The 24,983-nt window shown below is 40.8% G+C and overlaps 3 protein-coding genes across 7 annotated transcripts; all 3 read right to left on the reverse strand.

Annotated features, from left to right (window-relative positions):
* Positions 1-5,419: 5,419 nt before the first annotated feature.
* Positions 5,420-8,326, reverse strand: LOC112881952. The gene is made up of 3 exons (XM_025946887.1): positions 8,152-8,326; positions 6,781-7,714; positions 5,420-5,681 (listed from the first exon to the last, which is right to left on the reverse strand). The coding sequence occupies exons 2-3, from the start codon at positions 7,711-7,713 to the stop codon at positions 5,676-5,678; spliced, it is 939 nt and encodes a 312-aa protein (XP_025802672.1). The 5' UTR covers position 7,714; positions 8,152-8,326; the 3' UTR covers positions 5,420-5,675.
* Positions 8,327-9,076: 750 nt separating this feature from the next.
* On the reverse strand, positions 9,077-12,848 carry LOC112882487. 2 transcript variants are annotated; one of them, XM_025947557.1, is made up of 5 exons: positions 12,637-12,848; positions 11,052-11,987; positions 10,755-10,955; positions 9,787-9,982; positions 9,077-9,447 (listed from the first exon to the last, which is right to left on the reverse strand). In XM_025947557.1, exons 2-5 carry the CDS (start codon positions 11,958-11,960, stop codon positions 9,263-9,265), a joined length of 1,491 nt encoding a protein of 496 aa, XP_025803342.1. In that variant the 5' UTR covers positions 11,961-11,987; positions 12,637-12,848; the 3' UTR covers positions 9,077-9,262. The 2 variants fall into 2 exon arrangements, with proteins under 2 accessions (XP_025803342.1, XP_025803341.1); XM_025947556.1 differs by having other exon boundaries at positions 9,133-9,447; positions 12,603-12,848.
* Positions 12,849-15,879: 3,031 nt separating this feature from the next.
* LOC112881743 (chromatin assembly factor 1 subunit FSM-like) lies at positions 15,880-24,468 on the reverse strand. Of its 4 annotated transcripts, XM_025946583.1 has the most exons (14): positions 24,304-24,409; positions 23,997-24,039; positions 23,058-23,548; positions 22,856-22,955; positions 21,568-21,703; positions 21,388-21,496; positions 20,103-20,458; positions 19,433-19,786; positions 19,178-19,259; positions 18,975-19,109; positions 16,960-17,328; positions 16,745-16,882; positions 16,614-16,659; positions 15,880-16,290 (listed from the first exon to the last, which is right to left on the reverse strand). In XM_025946583.1, exons 3-14 carry the CDS (start codon positions 23,538-23,540, stop codon positions 16,115-16,117), a joined length of 2,484 nt encoding a protein of 827 aa, XP_025802368.1. In that variant the 5' UTR covers positions 23,541-23,548; positions 23,997-24,039; positions 24,304-24,409; the 3' UTR covers positions 15,880-16,114. The 4 variants fall into 4 exon arrangements, with proteins under 4 accessions (XP_025802368.1, XP_025802367.1, XP_025802369.1 ...); XM_025946582.1 differs by lacking the exon at positions 23,997-24,039 and having other exon boundaries at positions 24,304-24,468; XM_025946584.1 differs by lacking the exon at positions 23,997-24,039 and having other exon boundaries at positions 24,315-24,394.
* Positions 24,469-24,983: the final 515 nt, after the last annotated feature.

The raw sequence follows: 24,983 nt of genomic DNA on the forward strand, positions 1-24,983 counted from the left end.
GCCGGGTGTTACACCCGGCAAAGCCTTTGCCGAGTGTTTTCAGGGCTTTGCCGAGTGTCGTAGACACTCGGCAAAGGTCCTGAGTCCGGTAGTGTATGTATGGATATGTATACACCACTCAATCTTGACATCGACAGGTCACAAGATGCAGTCAATATATAAAAATTCATAAACGTTTTGGAAGCACCGCTCATTTTACCAAATTTATTTCCTTTTATCCACATGAATAAAATATAATATTTTAGAGAAACCATTAAACATCTATGTGAGGAATATGTGGGAAAAGAAGACATCCAGGAAGAAAAAAAGAAGACCAACAAGGAACTAAGTGTGCATTAATATTAATCCTCCTTTAAAAAGTAATTGTGGGCGAGTTCCTCATAGAGAAATAGTAGCGGTCCTCCTGGGGACACGCCGTTAGCAATATGCCGGCACTCGTTCATGAATAAGGATAGCTGCTAAACTTCACTGTGCAGACAAGTTACAAGGACCAGAATGGTCCGTGTTTCATTCACATACACCTATAGGAAGAAGTTAGATATTGCCTTATCAGATGCCCAGTGGTCAAAAGTTTTATCACAAAAATGCTACAGAATTTGATGATCCATGAGCCTAGATAAATGAAAAAATGGAATAGATGAATGGATTCTTGTTTGCAACCAGTAGTGTTTTATAGGCTCTTCAATATTCTGCCGCTCAATTGGTATATTTAGGTAGGCTAAGAATAGAGGAACGGACTCTTGTTTTCAACCACTAATGTTGCAATTATCTTACACACTTTTCCCTTGTGACAAACACATGCTGCTGGCATGATCATTCTCGTGCCCTTCTGCTATGCATCATCCAGATCCTTGTCTTAGCCATTTACCATGATAATGTTCCTGACACTAGCCTACACCAAATCGGAATTACAAGTACAAGCCACTTCAACTTCTCTTTGCACCAGGTCGATGTTGTAGCCTCTCCGCTCCAGTTGACCATTGATCTGCTCGGTATCATTGTTGGAAGCCAGGTAGCTGCCTTGAAACCAGGTCGTATGTGGCAGGTAAATCGGACACATGGAAACTGGCACTGCCTAATTACTAAGCCTTATCGCCAGTCGTTTTGTAGCAAACTGTCACTGTCTGCTCGCAGCTCCTCACACAGGCATCATGGCTCAATCGCCACCCAGATGTGGAAACCATTGTGTCGCCCCTGTTGTAAGATTTTCTACAACAAGGAGCTGCGCAGATGCGCATGTTGCTGACATCCAGCATAGCGCATCTTTCTACTGGTTGACCTTGATGCTCCTTTTATTCACCCATCATGCCACATGTGTGCGGCATGCTGGAACCTCAAGTTGCTCATGGTCATATGGGCATGTGCCCGTCTGAGGATGCTTTTTATGGGTTGTTGCCATACATAATTGACTCACCTAATTGTAAAGGTTACAAATAGGTCAATTTTAATTTCCTATACTGAAAATCTTCCATCAAAACATGTGTGCTGCTACACAGTCGTGCATATCATGGCGCAACACTCTATTGTGTAGGTTTCTTCTGATGGACCCTGCCAACATGGGTTTGAGTCCTAGACTCGGTAGGGGATGCTTGCGTTTTTTGTAGACTGATTTCAAGAATAAATGGCACTATGCTTCCAATTGTAGGCAATGTTCCCATCGACTAGTTAGTTCGTCAATCTGAAGATAAAAGGAAGAACAGCATCATGTTAATTTATAGTTTGATATTGTCGAAATAGTAATAAACATGAAGAATAATCTTTGAACACGGAAAAAAAGGAACAAATTTAGGAAAGATACTGGAGCTGTAATTCCACCTATGAGACGGTAGATCCTTGTGATGAACACCATTTTCCCCTACCATTGTGATGTTAGTTTGTGGTCATTTTTTCAGGGCCGACAACTTTTGGAAAAACAATTGCCACAGCTCAAGAAACTTGAGGTTTGCAGTGGGCTAGCAGCTGCTGCAGCCGAGCGGCATCAACCAAGAACTAAGCAGTTAGCTGAATCGGCATCTTATATGGAGAACTTTGCTCCTCCCCCTTCTTCAGGCTTTATATATTATTACTCATCATCACCCTTAGCTGTACAGGAGCAAAAAACAATCACTTATGTTGTATATATCTCGGAATAGAAGCTGTCAGGAAACTAGCTTCCAAGCCCAATTGATCACCTCTACACCACAAAAACACTATGGACAAGATTTTGGAGTGTGGAAGATGGGAGAATCTGGTTCATTGGACACAACAACAATGTACTTGTTTGCCAACCAGAGAGGCTGTTTAACGAGAGATTGTTCAAACTGGATCCGATCTTTTTTGGGCATTTCAATCTTCTGCCATTTGAGAACTCCCGTTTATTGTTTTGCGATTGCAACTATGTGTGTTTGGATGCAGAGGATGGGAGAAAGCATAGTATAAACCTGAAGGTCCACTATACTATCGTACCCTTCCTTCACTTGGATGTTGAGGTTAGGCAAACAGAGCCTGGGTATTCCCTGGGTCCAGCTGCGTCGCCACATTCCAGGTCCATGCTGGAGTTCGTGCTGGTTGCTACACCTGTCTCCATGAAGCCATAAACAGAACATCAGGCCGTTAAAACTGCAAAACCGGCAGGATAAACACGGCCATTCCTATTATACATGAAGCAGGATCTATGTTCCATCTGATGATCTGATGAGGATATAACAACTGAAGATTGATCAGTGATTGTTTCAAAAAAAATTGATCAGTTGATCCGGCAGAAGCCAAATATACCTAGCAGAATGGAGAGTACAAATTATCTTTCATGTCACTTGCAGGCATCATAAACCCCATCTATACAATGAAAGGAAAAGTAAAAACTAGAATGTGACCCTGCTCGCAACCAAGCTACCGGCGGGTGACACAGTACCAAAGTCACCACTCAACCGCTCACGCCATTCAGAGTTCACGTGAACCTTAGCTCTGTGCAAAAAAAAAAACAGCAAGCGGGGAAATTCATTTTTGATGACCAGGAGAAGAACAAAACTTGATCCCTATTACACATTTCATTAAATCCACTGTACTAAAAAATGCTGGACATTTCGATGAAAGATCATAATTTTTTATTTAGTTGACTGTTCATTTATTGTGTGTCTGTGAAAGTTTTATCCCTTTGCATTGCGCTAGGATCAATGAGGAACATGCTTTTCAACTATTGCCTGATATAGGTTACAAATCTCAAAGCACTAAATGAATACATTAAGTATCATGGTTAAAATGAAGTGAGATACTACCATATCGAATACCATGTATTTTGGGCTACTCACTGGATCAGATCTGAACTTTACTACACAAGCAGGAGGAGCAAGACACTATACTAGAAGCTTGACGAGCTTTGGAGACTACAGCAATCAATATCTTTGCAAAGAACAGGTGGCGGTTTAGTAATAGGCTTTGCTTATAAGCTGGTCACTTTTAGTTCAGCTTTGTTGGTCATATGTGGTCACTTTCGTAATAAAGGCTGGATATATTGCACTGTGATGTAGAAAAATGGGATATTGAATTATTCGTTTATCTAAAAATATCGAATACTGTGTGGCGTCTGCTAGTCACCTCGTGCCTTCCTGTGACCACTGTGGCGTCTGGTGCTTAGCTTGAGAGAAGGATTTGCTGGCCACGGGCTTCCCTAGGGCTGGTGAAATCTCAGCCTTAGGGTTCCCATGGATCCTTGGAGGGAATTAAAATGAAAATGAAAGAGGAATAAATGAATCCAGATTCCTCTGCATCACATTGTCAAAAGTGGCCACAATGGAAATGAAAAAGGAATAAATGAACTGGGATTCCTCGTCAATACATTGTCAAAAGTGAGCACAGTATTTCATTTATTTTACAAATCAAATTCCCACCAGCAATTCCAGGGAAAACATCATCAAGGTGGGAGCTGCTTGACTGGTGAACACCAAACGGATTGTCTGAAATAACAAGGGCAAATCGTGACTTCTCAAAATAAAGCTGTCCAATCAAATATATCATGCTGATGAAACGCTCATGAGAAAACCAAGTTTAAAGATTCGCGGAAAAAAGTTTAGGGTGAAACTAAACGTAGTTTCAAAATAGATTGAAAAATATACTGAGACCAGAGTTCATAGTAGCGGATTTTTTTTTTGCAAAGATAATCTGTTTCTTTTTGGAAAAATGGGAATATTGGAAATCCTTGACAAATATAATTAACTCCACGTGCTTACTTGATGGCAATTGAAATGCACATTGTCACCTACCAACAGTAATGATGACTGGCACAAAATTTAAAAGTATCGTGCTGATACTACCATAGCCATCATATACATACTCATCCATACTACCGACACTTACCACTGGAGCAGGTAGCACTAGTAGGACCAATGAGAATGATACAGCAAGGTCTAGAGATGCGGTGAACAATAAGAATAAGCGGCACCAGGAAACAAGCCCACACAATGGTCTTCATGGAAGTATCCAGTCCTCTTTTGGTATGAATTCAAGTGATGTATAACTTTGGATCTGAGTCCACCTTGCCTTTCTAGTACTGCACGAAACTTAACACCCCAAACATTAATCGATATCGATAACTGACTAAAGTTCTATCTTACTTTTTTTCCAAGATCAATAACTTTTTCACATGCATGGGCAGGTGTTGTGAAGAGGAAGCTAATCACTTAGTTCGAAATAGCCCAAAAGAGCTGGATTGAAGAGTGACATTGTGGAAGACGACTCAGATGCTATAGAGTCCAGTCAACTGCATACATGCAGATGATGAGTCACATGCACAGCTACGGCTGCGCCCCAAGAACAACAATCAGATGATTACATCAAAAAAGAACAATCAGATGATGTGGAGGAACTTGTGTGCATTGGGTGGGAGTGCTGGGGTAGATCCGTAGATGAGTTGACGTCTTAGCTACCACATAGCCAACACTGCCTCCATTGCACACATCAACAATGACAAGAATTGTGCGACAAATATTGAATCATAGAATATAACTTTCATTTAGGGACAGAGGCAGTATGTTTCTATTTTTCATGAGCTGCCAAAGCATTTACGTCGCATGTTAGAAAAAGAGAAATATAAGTTTTATTGCCTTTAATTTGATTTGTTGGTCCTATGTCTACGATTCATGCGGGAACAAAAGGAAATCTAGAGAACATATCCAGGCCTTCTTAAAATATAGATGGTGGACTTATTTCTGTGATTAACGTGAAAACTTCATGAGAGATTCTGATTAGTATAGATAGACCATTTGTTTCAATAATTTTCTAGAATGATGAAACATTATTGTTTGTCAAACTTGACGCAATGGTATTACAAACCTAACTTCTCAATTAGTATATGCATGTTAGTACTTCAGACGACACGGCATCCACGTGACAAACATCATGTAACACCACAAACTGGACGTGTGACCATGGTACATCAACAATATATCAAAGAGTAACCTTGGCTCATTGAACATGTTTTTGATGTCCTTGATTTGAAATTATAACCATACACAAAGAAAGCGCTCTGAAGAGGAGAGTTACGAGATTAGGAATACTGATAAAAAAATATAACAAATATTGGATACATAACGTAACCAAACTAGAAATTATAAGCTGAAATGATCGCTTGACTAGCATAGTAAACAGACATACAAATATTACTTATTTGTTTATATGCTTCAGAAAAATGTATTCCCACCTTAGTCCTGCAAAAATCATATATGCAAGAATTAGACGTGAGTAAGAAGAATAAGTTGATATAAGGGACTCATATTTTCAGAAAGAAAGGAACAGCACATATTCTTGAGACAAACAACTCTATATTTCAATGCAATAAGAAAATATAAAGTTAAAGGTGAGATGATAAAGCCCTTTTGTCTATTGTTTTGGTCACCAAACCATACTAGTTCACAATAACTTGTGGAAAATATGAAACTCCACACAGATCGATGTGCAACTATTTCTAATTAAATCAAATTAACATGAAGGAAAAATAATTGAAATGGATGAAACCATGGCAAACTTGCAATGGTAGATATTATAAGTGAATTAAATTGTCCAATATTATGTCTCTCAATAAGAACAGTTCTTAAATTTATAGAAATTTTCCTCTTTACCACGCAAAGTTTTCACTTTCTGTTTTTATACTCTTGTGACATTTTATTGTGCTATTAATATACCATACAGTCAATGGACAAGGAACAATGTCCATTTGGTTGTCAGCTAATTTCCTTGAAATATCATATTGCCCTTGCTGACTAACTAAAAGCAGTTGTTCTTTTGGAGATGCTACTAGAAATTGTCTGGAAGGCGATAGTAGATTTTTTTTGTGGTACCAACAGTGTAAGGGTAGTATCATTTTTTCCCAGAAAATTACAAGTGTATAGCATCCGTCCAAATGTGCTGACTGGATGATAATGACGCATGACAAGTATGAACTGATGAAACATTACCAGAGATATTGGCAATTGTTTTTGTGGCAGATAGGAGAACAGCACTGAGCTTAGTGGGGAAAAGCCAAGGGAATATAATTTCAGTTCAGTGGAAATAAGATTGTAGGATTCCATTTACTGCACTATGGAAGAGTGCTGTATTTTCCAATGTAGAGATGTTATAAAAAGCTTTTAAATAACAGGAAATGTGAGAATTCAGAGTTTATGGAACCTTTCTGAACCTATGATCCTTTTTGTGAAATATTTATCTACAAAAATGCTAAAGTTTCAGTATAGCATATATAGGAATTGATCAGAGTGCTGATGATGAATGCTAATTAGCTGGAACACTAAAATTTGAGATAATATATACCTTGTCATCATCATCATCATCCCCCTTCTTAAGACGAGTTGTTCCCCCCTCTTTGCTTATAGGTATTTTCATGTGTCCGAAACGAGTGTTGACATCAATGTGTCCCTTTATGCTATAACCAGTTCCTTTTCCCCTAATCATATCCCACATAGCAGAACCGAAATCCTTAGGCCTGAAGCTGATAGGTAAGTTCATAGTTGTTATCTCCTGTTTCTTAATATTCGTAGATTCTTTGAGCTCAGCAGAGGCAATGCTCACATTAGCTAGCCACACTTCATAATCCATCGAGTTCAGTCCCAAGTCAAAATCATTCTTGTTGTCCAGATTCAAATGGAGGGTCGCAGTCGATTCTTCGAAAGAGAACTGTTCAAACTTGATCCTATCAATGTCAACATCTGGTCTGTATGGCACCGGAATCTCACCATTTTTCTCTAGCGGCAAAGAAACCCTCCCAAGTACAGGTATATCTATGTGAAGAACGACCTTGACCTTGTAAGGAATGATGCTTCCAGGCTTGATCTCCTTGTATGTGCTCCTGATGTCATCATAGATCAGTAAAAGGGGAATCTTGACAGTCTCTGAACCATGGGCATGAATGGTGCCAGCATCAGGGATCGTTCCAGACACGAGCTTCCTTCCTTCGCTCTCGATCGAGTATTCGATGTCGACAAGAGGCATGGGGACAGGATTCGGGTTGGCGATCATAACATCAGCAACAAGCTCTATCTTCTCCAGGCTGACGTGGGGGATGTGGATCCCAGTAACATCGGCCGTAGGCTTTCGAACGCCTACTGCTTCCTCGATCTTTTCGCCAACATCTTGGATGAAATCCTTAACCTTGTCGAAGAAACCTCCCTTTTCATCATCGTTGTCTCCACCTTTGTCCTTGTCGACCTTCCTTTCCGTCACTTTTGGACTGCCCGAGGACGACATCCTTCCATACAGATCAAAACGTTGGCGTATCAGATTCCATGAGCAATAAGAAAACTTGCACATATAATGGAGCAAGACAAAAAAAAAAATCAAAGCACGAGTAAGACTGTAAGAGGGTCATCTGAGACTGAAATAAAATAGATCAAGGAAAAAAGAAACGCAGATGACAAACAAGTAAAACAGGGATCAACGAAGCCTTTGTTTCAAAACAAAAACTAAATAATTGGGACCAAATCGCCCCCCGGCGCCGGTCCCTATGGTTTATGCAGACGCAAGAGGGCGGATGGATCAGGCAGAGACGGCCGGCCATGCACTGAACACCAACCCGGCCGGTCACCGGCCAGACTCCACATCTCGGTAGTAAGATCAAGCGACAGCAGCAGCAGCAGCGGATACCATTGAAGCATGGATCAAGAAGGGTTCATGGGCAGCAGTTACCTGGCGATCGACGGAGCAGCGCGCGTGGGATCTTGAGGCGCCGGAGGCGAGACGAAGGCGACCAGAGAGGGGTGATGGGGAACGGAGTTTGTAGAGAGAGCGGGGAACCCAGGGTCGCCGCGTGGGAATCGAATGGGATGGCTACCAGTAATTGCCGGCTCCAATTCAGCGACGGTTGCCTGCCGAGGCCTACGCTTTTGGGTTGGCTAAATCTGATTTATGGCTTTTTGGAAGGCTTGCACATTGATTTGCGACCAATTTTAGTAATACTCCCTCCATTCCGGAAGAAATGAAATTGTTATTTCTTGAGAAGTCAAATAATTTTAAATTTGATCAAATTTATACAAAATAGTATTAACAGTTGTGTTACAAAATAAGTATTTATTAGATTAATCATATAATATATTTTTATATTAAATTTATTTGAAGAGATAAATATGGATATATCCTGACGCACGCCGCGGTGGGTGTATTCTTGGGGGAGCGGGATGACGGCTGGTTCGGTAGGGATGACATCGCCACGGCAGTTCCGAAAGTGATGATGGAGGAGGGGAAGAAGCTCGCTCTCAACGCGAGGAGGCTGCACGAGGTGGTCGTCGGCGGTGATGGTGGCCGGCAGGAGCGGTACGTCGACGAGCTCGTGGAGTGCTTGCGGAGGCACAGCAGGACCGAGTGCACTACCGCACTCCGCTTATGTAATGGGATTACATTATGGATAAATAAAAATTAATGGACGTTGTCGATAAATGAGAAATATCAGATATATCGAAATTCTATCAGGATAGAGAATTTTTTTCAAAAAAAATTTGAAATGGCATTCTCATTTTGCACAGAAAAAGCTTGATGAAACGGTGTTTGTACTCCGTAGGTAGCCGGCCAGCAACCAACCCCATATGATTTGCCTTACGCCTAAGCACTTCCACAATGATTTTCCACTTGCATAGTTAATCTATTAAACTTCCTCGACCTGAGACCGTACCGGACTATTGAGCATTTCATTTTATACAAATTTCGCCCACCAAACGAGCAGCATTTCATGGATATATATATATACAACTTGTTACAATCCAAATAATCAAAGTACATATGTACAGTTCGGCTTCATGGTGATCTAGCAATCCAGCCCAGAGTACAGATCATCCAGTGCAGCGTAAAGAATCTTGGCAGCATTTGGCCTTTCCACATTCCCCATGAGGATGTCGCTGGTTGTTAGATACGGATCCCCGTAAAACCGCAGATTAGCATCCATCCGCGTGGCAACTAGATTCCCTTCTAATGAAATACCAATGAATGCACCTGCAAAGTCACAAGAAAGAACATGTGAAATTAACTAAAAAGAGTATCCATGTTATCAGTCAGTCATGAAAGATGTTAGCAAATGCGCCAAGATCTAGACAACTAAACATTCAATTTTGATAATGCACTTAACTTCTAAATCAGCAGAACTGAATATATACTGAATTCAGAAAAATAATAAACCAAAATAAATAAAAGCTTTGTAGGCTACATTTTCTGTCTTGCGATAAATTGTATGGTCATTGCACATTTCACTTTTCCAAGATGATAAGCCCAAAAGCATTGGGAAACATCAAATTACATGAAGTTGAAAGTTACAAGCTAAGACAAAACTGCTACCTTTGCTGCAGCTATATGTATAACAAACTCCTGATCCTTTATCACCAGCTCTCATGTCTGCTTCTAATACTCTGCCCACAGGTCCTGCTGCAGCACTTACACCTGCCCCTAGTGAAAAATGCATTCGACTGCAGAACGTTTGGACAGTTTCTGGACCCCGAAGCACTATAATAAAATCCATTAGCTCACCACCAACCTGTATGTGCAAAGACAAGCACATAAGATGCAACCGGAAATAATACGCAGAGACCAGGAATGCTAACACCCAAAACATAAATCACCACTAGCCAATAACAATGAGCACAAACATGTATTGTAAATCTAACAAAGATTAAAAAAGAATGTATTCTTGTACAAAGGATGGCAACCTAAAGGAATTGTATCATTTTCTAAAAAATAAGCAGCAAGTTTTGCTCATATTTATCTCTGAATGAACTTGCAGAACCCCAGGCAACACAATTTGTTGCCATTTCTACCTAAACGTTTCATTTCTTCCCCTAAATTTGCAAGGGCATAGGAAAAATAGATATAATGAATTAAAAAAACATATTATTGGTGTAGCTGCTAAACATAACACTTTAGAAAGCAGATAGAGTAAGGAACCATTGCCTGCACAATTCCTGTGATGTCCATTCTACTTTTTTCAATCGTTCCATGATACTGCTTCAAAAATGAGATGAGCCACGGACCCGTGGCAAGATATAGTTTTTTTATTCAAAAAATGGCACAAACTCATGTTTTCTAAGAGTGAAGATAGAAATACTGTTAAATGTAACACACTGTGCCTCTCTTAAGTAAATAATAAGTGATGCATAACATCCCTAAGAAAACACAATACAGCACACTACTGAAATAAACAGGTCGTGCTGCATTTGTAGCCTAGCAAGAAAAGGCAGTGCCATTTATGACTTATCGAGTAAAAACTAAAAGTTTACCATACAAAACAAAATGTAGCAACAAAATATTACCTGTGCTCCCCATCCAAAACCACCAGAAAGTATAGCAGATGGTGCAGACCATGACCCATCAGATCTTCGAGCAACTACTAGGCCAGTCCCAAGTTTGTAAGTAAGAATAGCACCAGCTTTTACAACTGTCAATATGGCAAGCCCACTTGCTCCACTAAGCACTGCATGTGGAATAGATTTCTCAGGGTTAATTCTTGCAACCTGCATTGAGATTTTTTTTATGGGCTTATTAGATTCAGATGACAACAATTTCAAAGAATTAACATACAGATACAGAAACCAATGAAATTCAGGAACCTGGCTGTAACTCATCAAGGTATTTGCTGCCTTGTAAATCTCATGCTCCATTGTTAACCCAATAGGCAAATTTAACCACCCTCTTGCACAAGTCCAATCCATAACATCATGCTTTGCAGTTTGTGAGGCATTGCTGACAGAATTGATCAATAAGTTCTGCAAAGGATCAAGCCTATCATAACAAGCATCGCAAACTCTTTGTGGATTCCGCTCACGGAATTTGGCAGGCAACAGACATCTTCCTTTTGAGCATGCCCTGCAAAATATCCCACCACAGAATCGACAATGATGCCTTCCTCGGGTAACAACAGTGAAAGGAGCAGCACACTGCATGCACGAGCTAGCATAACTATCAGGAAGCCATTCCGGTGGCTCTGCTTCCAGTACAGCCCTATAAATGTTGTAATTCAAGGCTTCTTCATCAAGAACTGGTGGTGCGCTTGGCATATAAACGGAAGAATGCAAGAATGTGTTTCCATCATCACTTGAACCCAGGAAAGAGACGCTGGTCTTATTGTCCTTTGGCTGTTCACCTTCAGTAGTTTTCAAATTGCGGCCGATGATCGAAATTACACCGCCCAGCAGGTTCTTAATGTTTACTGGCTTTTGCACCTTCACTGGTGCAGAGCCCCAATACTCATCAGGGCACTGATATCCATCATGGAAATCAGCTTCCCCGCCAAAATCAAACTCCCTTTGTCCAGACCATTTTGGCTCAAACGAATTAATAATGTTTCCAGCTGTTTCCAATCCCCTTTCTATATGCTGAGGCAACGACTTTGGATCAAATGAGTTGATCGCATTGCCAACCGTTTCCACAACTTTTGACTGGATCTCATCCTTGAGGCTGTTCACTGCTCCTGGTGCAGGCAATGGGTGGTAGGAGACAACCTCCCTACGTGCTGACATGGCAATCAATGTCTAGCACATAACTCCCTGAAATAATAAAACCAGCAATGAGAAAATGGTTAACATACCTGCAGGAGTACAAACAACTGATGTTATGAAGAAGAAGAAGAAAGCACATGCCAATGGCTAAATGTATGGAGATTGACCATGAGGAATCTAAGATACACAAAATTGTTAATGCTCCAGAAACTTAAGGCTCGTGGAGCCGAATAGAGTGGAGTCTGCATGGCTTCTCCTCATTATCCAAATCTAAATATCATCAATGGATTGAAAAGTCCATAGAAGAAGCAAAAGGTCTCAGCAGCACTGAAACGCTGCATTTTCTGCAGGGCCAGAGCTCATACGGCCTTCCTCATCTAAATTCCGTCCACCCCCTATACATTTTTCGCAACAAAACGCACCTTCACTCCCGAAAGCGCCATGCAAGAATCAAAATCCGTCACCTAATTTCGCCGGCGGGCATCAGGGGTTATCGAATCCCCAAATTTCTTTTGGGAAGTAGACGGGGACCGAACTGGGAGCGAACGGATGCATCAGGTTCGCAGCGCGCGAGGCAACAAACAAACATCCCCCAACTAACCGAACGGGGAGAACGCAAAAATTCGATTTTGGTTGGATTGATTGGATGCTAGGGTTGCTTACGAGCAAGAGTACAAGAGAAGGAAAGCGAACGAACCGGCCAGTCCGAGGCCAGTCAGCTCTCCGCCCTGCTCGGTGCCGGCAGGGAGGGGGGACGCCTGTCGACGGGAGCGGGCACCGGCAGGAGGAGGCGGCCTGGCTTTGCCGGGTCGCGTCGCCTGCAGCGGCACGGGAGACGCCACGAATCCACGGAGAAAGCAGAGATGGCGGCAGGGGGCGGAGACGAGCAAGCGAGAGGCGAGACGGCGTCGCGGACACGACAAGAGAAGAGAAGTTGTTGGTTTCTTACCCGGCTTGTTTTACCTGCGCGGGTCCAGCCCGGCCCACGAGGCCGCGTTGCGTGCTCTGCCCTCTGTGGAACATTTCCTTTCCTGGCACGGCCTTTTGGGCTGGTGAGGATTGGTTAGGTCCGTTGCTCCACTTTTTAGATAAAATTTGCAAATATACCCGTGCATTGCTACAGCCGAATACTAATACATACATTATCGTTATCGTATTATGATGTTAAACATGATTCAGCAAGATCATCGGCTGTCTATACAACGCCACCAACTTTGGGATCTTCCACTCCGTATACAGACCGTACCGTGACCGTGAGAGATATTGATTGTCCGAATTCAAATTAGGATTCTGATTGACAAATTAAGGACCAAAAATCATTGTTTTTCCCCCACCTAAAAGAACAGCATGAATTGTCTGTACCATGATACAGTTCACACGATTAGTCAATAGAACTTTGAACAGATACTGCAGCATGTAGTTTGATTTTGTCTTTCATGAAGGACTAAAACAGCTGGAGTAATTAGAACTATCTGAAAAAAATTATCCAAATATACTTCATTTCCTATAAGTTTCGCAACTACTGGTCACTCAGTTAATTTCGATGAATTTTTAAAGCTACCATGATTGCTTGCCTTGTGCGGGCCAAATTCGTGTTCATTGGGCCTAGTGTGGCACTGTTGGTGCTTTGCTTAGTCGCCTTGTTTCTTGGGCCAAATGTTCGACCTTTTGCTTAGGATTTGATCCCGTCAAACGTATATAGCTTTCGGAAGTCCATTAGTTATATGGATTCTGGTGTTTGAGATTCGTGCAGGTTTCTACGATCGTTTGATCTCCTTCTTGCTTCAGCCCACCGCCTCCTCCCCCGGCCCTTCTGCTGCCGCCACCGCCTAGCGCCTGCTCTGCCGCTTCCACCGTGGGCCGCCGCTGCTGTGGTCGCCCTGAGAAGAAAAGCAGTGAATAATTTTAAAAAAAAATGTTGATCTAGATTTTTAAAAATGTTGAATCCATTCTCTTGAAATGTTAAAATAGATTAAAAAATGATGATCTTAGTATTTTTTTAAAAAATGTTGCAATGTGTTTCTGGAAAATGTTGAATTCACTATTTTCAAATATTGATTCATCTTTCAAAAATTGTTGAATCTAATGTTCCAGAATATTTAATTTTAGACCTCTAATTTGGATCTAATGGGCTTCAAAGCTATATTGGTTAATTAGCTTCCACGAGTTATATAGGAGTCCCCGTTTGATCCCATGTACTGTTATGTTTTAAGGTTTTCTTAGACTTTCAAAATGATGTTTTCTCTTTTTTTTTCATTTTTTGTTGTTTTTGTTTGTAAGATTTTTTGTGTTGCATATAATCTAATATCAATTAATATATACAATTTTTTATATTTCTTTGCACTCAATAAAATAGAAGGTTTTCAGTAAAAAAATTGGATTACCTGCGTGCACTTTATCCTAACTTACTAATTTAATTTGGACTAGTTTCATTATATATACGCAAAGTACAAAATATACCATTTTTCCATCATATGAAAAAATTCGACCACAACTGAGAAGGCACATGGCCTTGCGTTGTTCCTGGGGTGGTAAAGGGTCTCAAGTTTTAGTCTAGAGAATCTAAAGACTAGACTCTAAAACAGGTCAGTCTCTTATCTTATACAATTTTGAGCTAAAAATATAAAAATATATTAGAATCAAGTTGGATTGTGAAGAGAGCACTAAAACCATGATCCATTACCACCTCTAGTTGTTCCTAATATATGATGAGTGGGCCATTGGGCTTCTCAACTTTGAGTTGGGTCATCAAGTTAAGCATAAATAGACTCCTTCCGTTTCATTGCAGATACTTTGAGTTGGGTCATCAACCAAATCAGGATGTTTAGGACTAAGGATGCAAGTGAATATCCAATAGTATTTTTCGTTAGATAATTAATTATGATGGCACGACGCTCTAATTCATTTCTTCTTCTAAATTATTTACGTAGAATACTATTCTAAGTTCATTTTATTAATTTTTTGGATCGAGCCAATGATTAAAAAAATATATATAACTTGCATCCCTTGTTGGGACGCAGCTAAGAAGCCCAGTAGTTCTTTTTTTTTTGTTAAACCCAATACTAAGAGAACGAAGCACACAGGGTGACAGGAGTACTTGCCTACTCGGCATCTCTGGCAGGCCGCTAGAATCGCTCTGTGCGACTGTGCCTCTGCAAGACTGCGCTATCTGATTTCCGGCTGTGAATTATTGATTCTGAAACAGAGTTTAATTTGTGTTATGTCGGTGCAAATTTTATATAGCCTGCATAATTGACATTTGACAGCAATGAGGGGAAAAAGTGTAACATTAGCGTGTAATGTGTAATAGTACCGGAAAGAAGATGAGCAGTGTTGTATTGTGTGATTGTGGCAGTGGTGTGGCGAGTGGCGACATAACAATGCCATTTGCAAACGTCAGTACTATCCTGGAAGAGTCTCCTTGAAACTGCTCTGGGCTCCAGACAATGACTGAAAGAGCGCGAGCATTTTGTGCAGTGTTATTAAACTCATACCAACACATCAACGTACGCACTATTATCTTGCAAGACAAAATTAACCACAGAACTGCACCAACAACCTCTGACAGAATGATGGCAACATTAAGAGATATTAGGTGTGTGGCAGTAGCCAGTAGCAACACCAGCAACCAGCTTGGATTCTCATGGGAGGTACAGATCAACCATTCCTGAGAGAAATCTCAGAGTGCTTCAGGTGCTGTTTGGATCCACCCCAAATGGCAAAAGGGCAAATGGCAAAATTTTTACTCCTGTCACATCAGATATTTGGACGCTAATTAGAAGTATTAAATATAGTTTAATTAAAAAACTAATTACATAGATGAGGACTAAATGACGAGATGAATCTATTAAGCCTAATTAATCCATAATTAGCAAAATTACGGTAGCATTTGCCCTTTTGCACTTTAGGGTGTTTGGATCCAAAAGTGCAAAAAAAGTGCAAAAGAGCAAAAATTTTGCACTTTCTCTTTCTCTTTCCCATTCATCCCATTCATCCAAACAGGCCCTCGGTTACACAGCACACGCTACAGCGCCTACTTGCTAGTATATGGGATTCTGTGTACTGAACATATCTATACTTTGTATAACCTAACCTAATAACGAGCATATACATGCGCTGTGCTACCAAAACCTTCCTTACGGCCAGCGACAGCCTTGGTACGGTAACCTCAATTATCAAGGATCAGTATGCAGTGCGCTGCCACTGGAACCTTTGGCACCGATTTGTCGTCTGCTCACTTCGGATTTCAGGGCGGAATGGGGAGCAGATTCGCCTGTCCTTCCTGGTTCATCGGGTGACACGCACTGTTGGGAGGAGTGCGGCCCTGCACATTTGTGGCTTCCAACTTTATCTGTAACAGAAAGCACGACATGATTTTATCACTGCAGGAAGCAGAACATGTAACAGTGCTGGATAAAACAAGAGCTAATTTTGCTGACTAGAGTAAGTTGTCAAGCATTTATCCATTAACAAACAAGATTCATATCACTTCATCTGGCCTCTGTGTCAGAAAGCTTGATTTAAACACCACAACATCAATTATACTGGGGACCGGGGGCTGATATATCAGATATCTTACTTAATTGTTTCATAGCAACACTATATCACGTTTCTAAAGCAGAAAAAGTATCACTTACAAAATCTAGCAGTGAAAGTAAAGTATAACTTGAGTACCTGGAGAGATACATATAATGTACTGATCCAAGATATCTTTCTTAACCTGTTCAAATTCATACTCTTATTTGATATTAAGAAAATATGGCTACACAGGTTCAGAGAAAGTTTTGTGCAAAAATGCGAAAGACCTGCCAGCGGTTATGGATAAACTCAGCTATCTCCCGAACTTTGTTCTTCAGTTGCGTCCTAGAGACACATGGAAATCTCTCATGTAATACCTCCACCAATTTGCCCATCCCTTGAGAGCATGATGTAACTAGTTTGGCCTGCATAACAGCATGATTTAATAAGAAATCTTACACTCCAGAAAATAGTGCCATATAAATGTCTCCCAGAAACTTACAAATTCAGGCATGTCCGAATCTGAAATGGATTTGGATGATACAGGTGTTCTAGGGCTCTTTTTATTTGATCGGCAAAATGCTGGATCTTCCATTGTCACTTTAACAACCATAGGCACATCAATGATGGGGCCGTTGCGGTATTTCTTCATACAAAGAGCTTGCAAACAGAGTCTCTCTGCAGTGATATCTTCAGCTTTCAGCAGGTCAAGTTTCCCATGATCTAGGTTGGATATGACTAAAGGCCTGTCTATCCTGAGAGCATCTTCAGTGGCACTATGAAGAAATTTCTGCTCAACTGTAACCCCAGGGTTGCTCAGCATGCTGCAGGTTTCATCAAATTTGACACATATAGGCTCATATTGCACGCCCTACATAGAAGAAAAGAAGGCTCTGAAGAAGGAATCACGCAATGACAGGAACAAAGAACAACACGATTTTCGCATGACAATTTATTGCGGTGTAATCTTAAGTTAGCATTTCCCATGTTAAAAGTGTTCTAAAGAAATCCTACAAGACACTAAGGGTGTGTTTGGTTCAGCTGTGGATTCCTGAAAATCTGATTTCTGGAATCAGCTGTAGGAAAGCTGCTGTGTGGAATCAGCTGTCGGAAAGCTGAAAGCTGCTTGGCTGAATCAACTGTCAACTGTGGATTTCTGTAAGAAATAACTGTTATGCCCCTGAGGCCGTGTAAGAACGTTTATATTCTAATTAATCACATGGACCTGTAGATGACCGTTTTAGAGAGGAATTTTTCAAGTTTATCAATATTTAATATATATACTAATTTATTCAATTTTATAATTATCATCTTTTTGTATTTCATTCTAAAAATTATATATAACATATAAATAGACATCAATTTTCCTTTCTTCTCTCTTATATTTTTTCCTTCTCTTTTTCTCTTTTTTCCCCTTTCCTTTTCTATTCCCTTCCCGTACTTCTTCCTAGCCTTATCTTCTTCCCGCACGGCAAGGAGGCCGTCGGCCGGGGTCGCCGGAGATGGGGGCGCGCGCCGGAGATGGGGGCCCGCTCCTCCCCGCTCGATTTTGAGGCCGGACGACCCGACGGCTTCTCCTCGCTCGACCCAGTCGGGAAGGGGGCAGCTCCTCGGGCGCGCGCGGCAGGAGGGGAGCGAGGCAGGCAGGCGACGACGGGGATCGGAGGATGAGGGAGACCTTGCTGGGCTGGCAACGAGCTCACGGGTGCGCGGGATGCCGCCGTGACCAGCGTCCTCGGGTGCGACGGCACCGGCTACCTCGTCGACAGCAGCGAGCACCTACTAATCTGTCCCCCGTCGCTATCGCTCGCCGGGGAAGGAGTCGCCCCGAGCCCGCCTCCTGGACGCCGGGGAAGGAGTCGCCCTGAGCCGCCGAGACGCCGGGGAAGGTGTCGCCCCGAGCCGCCGAAGCGCCGGGGAAGGAGTCGCCCCCTCCTTGTCTTGCTCACAGTGCGAGTTTTTGGATCGGAGCATCGGTGGGGAAGATGGCCTCGTGGGGAAGAAACAGGGAGGCGGAAGAAATAGAAACAAAACGGTACGCACTTTACCAGTGGCAGGCGGGTAAATAGGTGGTGGAATCGGTAAAAATCTGGGGTGGCACCCGATTCCAAATTGAACTGCAGGAATCGGTAGATTTCTAGGAATCACTTCGATGGATGGAGCCCTTTGGTTCGGATTTCAACTTCGGTGACGCGAATCGATTAGGAGAATCGGAACCAAAGGGAGCCTAAGAGCAGCATCCCACACATGGAATGGCAACATTTACCAACTGTAAAATAACTTATTACTTCCAAATTCAGAGTCAAGTAATAACCCATGTTTCCAATCATCTGTGGCCACTGCATCGATATGTTATTTGAGTTTTATTTTTATTATCATAATTAAGGGCCCCTATTAGCAACACATATATCCTAAGTATGTTGCCCACCTATCAAAACAAGTAAAATGCAACATGTAATAGAAAGATGAAATCGACGTGCTCAGAAGGTTAGAGAGGTGGCTTTAAGGAAGATATACCTCATCCTCTGAAAGATAATCATTAGGCACTACAAAACTGTTCTCAGTTTCCTCTTCCACATCAATCATGGAATCATGTTCATTCTTAGTCTTATCTTCTTCCTCAGAATCAGATAATCTTTCACCAGGATCCTCCTGCATCAAGACTATATATACTTAGAATTCTTCTCCAAAGCAGATAAAATGGAAAAAGGAGAAAGTACCTCTTCCCATTCTTCATCACTATCAACATCGTAATTGAGTTCTGGATCCCTCTGAAAGGGTTGCCTTGCACTAACTGTAGAACTGTAGAGCCGATCTTATATGAAAATACTATCTTTTATGCATGGCATGAACAAAAAAACACTAGTTGAATTCAACTATGCTATCCTCTAAGCAAAATTTTTAATTTTAAATAAACAGAAGAAAAAATCCATATAGAGAAATCTATGTAATCATACATAATATCTGGAGCATACCTCTTCTTTCTCCAGGTACCGTAATATGCTGGCCTAAAGCTTCTATCAAACTGCAAAAGCTTCTTCACAAAAAGAACTGAAGATGATATGCTATTCTGAGCAGTTCTAAAAGGGATATTCTTATCATGAGATGGCGTTTTCAGTTCATCAAGAAGTTTGTTGAAATCAAGGCTTCCTGTGCTCTCCCGAGATGAGTGCTCTTTTGTTGGAGTCGATATATTATCAGAATGTGCAGTTGCAGATGACTTCTGTAGCTTTAGCTCAGGAAACAACTGAACATTAGGACTTCTCCTAACACCCCAATGGTGCAATCTGTTATGTTGAGAGAGTTTTCTCCATCTAGAAACATGTGCCCTGCATTGTAAAGTCAAATAAAGTTGGCAATCTTCAATGATGCTGAGATGATCTGTCTACTCTCCCCATCAACACATCATTCTAATCGTGACTTGCATTTTAACCTTTTTAACTAGAATATAATGAAAATGTAGGGCAAAAAAAATTCATATTGATTGGATATACAAGCTTGCAACCTGATTGTACGGTCATCTTAGTGGTTAACATCAAAAGATTTTTCATAGGATAAATTGCCAAATAGCAATCTTATTGTATGCTATCATATATTATTAACTGAAAACTTCAAATAGATGCAGAGCAAAAAATTATAACTTACTCCCAGAATTCCTCCACTCTCAAATGATTTGCTTGAGATAATGTACAGTCCATTGCTGATGTAGCTGCAACGGAAAGTTCTTCAATAGATCCTGATGATTTCGAACATGCAGTCTTCTCCAAGTGGTGACTACTAGAATTTTTCATGATGCTATTCGGCTTTTTTATGAAAAGACATTCCATGAAGTTTGCTTGCTTTTTAGTGGAAGCCTTCCTTTTCAACTCAGCCTCTTCCTTCTCTTTCCTCTTCTTTGCCCTCTCTGCTTCTTCCTGATGCTTCTTTAGCTGCTTATTGTCTCTCTCGATACGTTTTGCTTCCCTCTTAGCTTTTTCTTTCATATGTTTAAGTTCCCTATCCTGTAATGTCATAAAAGTTATTTAGAATAACAGACACAGCAATGATTACCCAACACATATGCCAATTTAGTATAACCTTCCCCAATAGGAAACTAGCATCTAACCTGGGTCGCATTACTACAGATATTAAGGAAGTCATTACTATCTATTACAGTACAGCAACATCAATGCAGGGATTACTTTACAACAGCACTCTTTATTGCAACGACTAATCCAAGCTCAGCATTTCGATCTTGATTGGAAAACAGTATTTAAATGCACAATACAGAATCTAATAACTACTCTAGGCATCATGCTTGTGATTGGAAAGTTACCTTGCTTTTTTTTTGGTGAAAAGCCAGCACGAAGCAACGGTAAATCAATGTTCCAGCTATTATCTACAATTTTAACTTGTAATGTACAAGCTGAAATATTTCAGAAGTTCAATTTATCGTTTAATTGGTTCTAATATTTTATTTTAAACATCTAATAAAATGATTAGATATACTTCCAGTACTAGATCCTTAAAGATGCAACTTACAATGAGGCCAAGCTTCACGTACGAAAGGACAAAGAAATAGAAACAAAAGTTTTGACGTCTAATGAGATAAGAAATAAATAAGCATGTTTTAATCAACTTTCAGTAAGACCCAACCAGTTTCCAATCAAGTCTCAGCTTCAAAATAACCTCCATAAAATTTTAAACCACCAGGTAATAAAAATCAGTCGATAAAAATATTTGAAATATCACTGAGCATTACAAGCTATTTTAGGCAAAAGAACTATTTCACTGGAAGAAAACCATGGCCTATGTAAACCAGTAATATAGCACCATCAGATATATGGACAATATAGATTTTCTTTATCATTTTTCCAAAGAATTTATCAGTAATTGCAACATTAGATAAAACACTGAAAAAGAAGATTTTTTGTATTACGAAAGAACTTACTTTCTTCTTTTCCTCATTTTCAATCTGCCTCGCCATCATTTGCTGTTCCTTCACGGCTTTCATGGTAGCTTGTAACTCTTGTGCTTTTGTTTTGCTGTGCATTTTAGTTCTACAGGTAAAAGCAAGATCCAGTAAGTAGTTAAAAAAAATTAAGATATTTAGCTGAAGTAAGATAAGTACATGTCAGCATCATTCTTTTGTTTTGACTTCTCAACGAAAGAGCAAATCTCATTCAGATTTGGCACTTCCACAGCATTTACTGAATGAGAGTCCTGGTTGCTATGAGTATTAGGGGCGTCTTTGGCAGCCAGCTTGCCTGTAAGATAAAATACAGAGAAAACATTCAGCATCCCTTTGCACATCTATGATTCACCATCATAAATACAACATATTCAAAACTCATGCTGTACTATTGTAGGGCAAGAACAATAAGTAGAAATGTCCAGGAGTTATTACAATGATAACATCCCATCAAAATTAAATCACAAATTCGTAACAGAGTGTTAAAGTTGCAACAAGTCATCGAACTACAGTCTATTTCACATATACTTTGACAATTGTGAATTGAACAAGAAATGTTAGGGAGTAGAAAGACGCCAATGACCAATAGTAGCTTCCGAAACTATGCTTATATAAAACCTAGTTCCACAAATATCCAAACTAGTTTTCTTCCCGGTAGTTGGTACACTAAGGATGCAAAATACAAAGAATCAAAACAAAGATTCACCAAAAACCGAAAGATGAAGTGCTGAGAGTACACTGCTACACTTACTACCACAATATAACTACAATTGAACAAATACCAATAGAGTACACTACCGAAAGATGAAATTTGTGTAAGAAAGAGGGCAAAAGGGTAATACCATGCCAACAAAATGGTATAACATGATGATCCCTTTTTTTCCAGAAAAAAAAGTGCTATACTATAAGCCAGGATTAAAAAAAAATAAACTTCAAACAGGACAGAGAAGCATGGCAAGGTACGTGTCAACTAGCAATCATCAAAATTGGAATCAATGTACTGGCCATTTGGCCAAAGCCCCCTGTCAAGTAATGGAAACCAGTAGAATTGATCAAGCAGCAAGTTTTCATGAGTTTGAAGCAACTGTTCCAAGATAAGAAAATCAAAACTATAGCCCTCTGTTATGTACAGACTTTTTCAAATTAGTCGAATAATATAGTTTGCAGACTTGATGTATACCCACCACTGGATCCACTGCATATTTGGTTTTCCCTGTCAAAGGTTTTTTCCTTCTTTTTTTGGAACTAATGCAGTCCAATGTGTTATATAATATCTCCTGTACTACAGTCCCAATAATACAGTAGAATTGCATTAGTTTCTCCTCAAAAGGACAAAACCTTTGACAGAATTGTTATAATATCTCCTGTACTACAGTCCCATCAACATTAACAGCTTATAATTTTGTCCTTTTGAGGAGAAACTTGGGGAGTAGAAAAATTATCATACCTGAAAGAGCCAGAATCCTTTCATGGATAAGCTTCCGAGCTGTCCGTCGAATGCTTAAACCATTACATAGATGCGAGGGTAACAATGCCAAATCTTGTGTCTGTCCCATGGTCATATAATAGATAAAGAAAGCTTAAGTATGGCCATATGATGAAGGAGATCTAGACATGAAAAAGAATAGTAATGTGTCTTAGATTATTACCTCCCAACACCAAAGGCTTGAATCAGACTCGTCCTCCAGCTCATCGACATCTATAGCACAAATTCCATACGAAGATCTCCTACCAACGTTGAGCACCGAGTTGCGCACTGAAGAGACAGTGACGCCATCTTGCAGTTTCAACCTTTTGTAGATTTTATCTGTTAACTTTGCACAGGGAAGACTGCTCTCCTCCAGCAAGCATGCTATAATCGAGTCGCCTGTCAAGCACTCAAGCTCCTCTGGATTCACATGATGACCAGAAACCTCCCTGTAATACTCATACAATGCATCAAGTTCTCGCTGCCATTCAGCAGATACAAATTCTTTATCCACAATATCCAATTCAGAGAAGGCCCTCTTCCTCTTGTGCTGCTTCTTGTCCGATTGTGTTGATTCATGCTCACAAGAGGCATCAAGACACATAGTAGTGACTGCACTGGATGCACAATCCAGAGCTGATTCCTTCGCTTCATCACCATCCATCAGAAAACCTTTGAAAATGTGGATTAGGCGTTATGCATCAATGCAAAGTTGCCAGCCAGCAAAATGTAAGAAAATTGTGTCATCTGTACAGTTATTGTCCAGCAACTGTTTGACGCCCAACAAGAAAGTTCAAAAGAGAGAAAAATCCTACTAGATTCATACAAGCCCCCTGATCAATTCCCTTCACGACAATAACGGTAGGAGACCACTGTTAGTGTTAGTTCATTTCCCATGAACCAAGAAAACCCCAATAAATTGATTCTTTTCCAGAAAAGATAGGCAATTAACCCCATTGCTGCCAGAAACAATTCATGATCCGTCTAAATTTTTTGGAGGTGATTTAAACAAAATCAATTAAAATGCCACCGGTTCAGTTCCCATCAACAGAGCAACCAAGAAATCGACTCTTAACTTCAATTTGGGCTAGCAAGAACTACCCCTTGCTCCTGCTCGTACCTCGTATAATCAAGTAAAAGCCCACGATCTCCGTCCAAGTTTTCTGAAAGGAATTTCAAGAAAATCGCTGAAAATAACCACATAAGCAAAGACCAACCACCAGCCAAGAAAGTAGCGGGGAAACGAGAAACCACCCGTTCGCGAACCTCCATTCCGCTCAGTTCCCCAATCCAAGCATCCAGAAACGAATAGAAAACCAGCCAGAAAAGAAAGAACCTTGAATCCAAGCATCTCCAAACACCAAACGAAAAGCCCCCAAAATTTCCCAAGAACCCGCAGCAATTAGCGACACAGCCCGGAAACCAACCGACGGCGCACTCGGGCGGGTTCTCCGACGAAGCTTCGATTTCCCCCCTTCCGCTTGCTACGCCTCGTGTCCCTCGCCGCTCCAGTCCGGTGGAAAAGGAAGCGGCCGGAGGTGGCAACGTTTCCTCCGCGAGAGCGTGAAGAGATTCGTGCGGCGGGGGAAGCAAACGGCGGGGATCTGGTTCTGGAGGGCAGTGGAGCGCGACAGGGGCGGTGGGGGCCGCGTGGCGGGCGCGCCTTTCCGCCAGAACGCCAGAGGGAAGGGGGTGTAGAACGGCTAGACATACACGGCGTGTGTCCCAGGTTGACACCTGATGTGGTTTTATTTGACAGAAAACATGAGCAAAGATCTAGGGGCAGGATTTCTTGTAGCCTAGTTAGTGCTTACTTGTATTTATTGGATATCTAATTGTCTATGCATTTAGTAGGTGGATCTAACCAAAAAGTGTACTTTCATATATAAATTGTCATTATAGCTGCTGTAATTCTTTGTAATGTAGGCACAATGTAATTTTCTCGCTTGTGTTAAGAGTCGCACAACTCATATGAACAATGCCATTTCGCAGGTGTTGTGGAAGATTGAATAAACAAAAAGAAAACACAAAATGTAGAATAGAAAGGGAATAAATAAGCATAGTAAGCTAGAGCACTAACAACACAAATCAGGAGAGTGTTTGGGGT

This window comes from Panicum hallii, chromosome 2 (genome assembly GCF_002211085.1).
Source record: "Panicum hallii strain FIL2 chromosome 2, PHallii_v3.1, whole genome shotgun sequence".
NCBI classification, from domain to species: domain Eukaryota; kingdom Viridiplantae; phylum Streptophyta; class Magnoliopsida; order Poales; family Poaceae; genus Panicum; species Panicum hallii.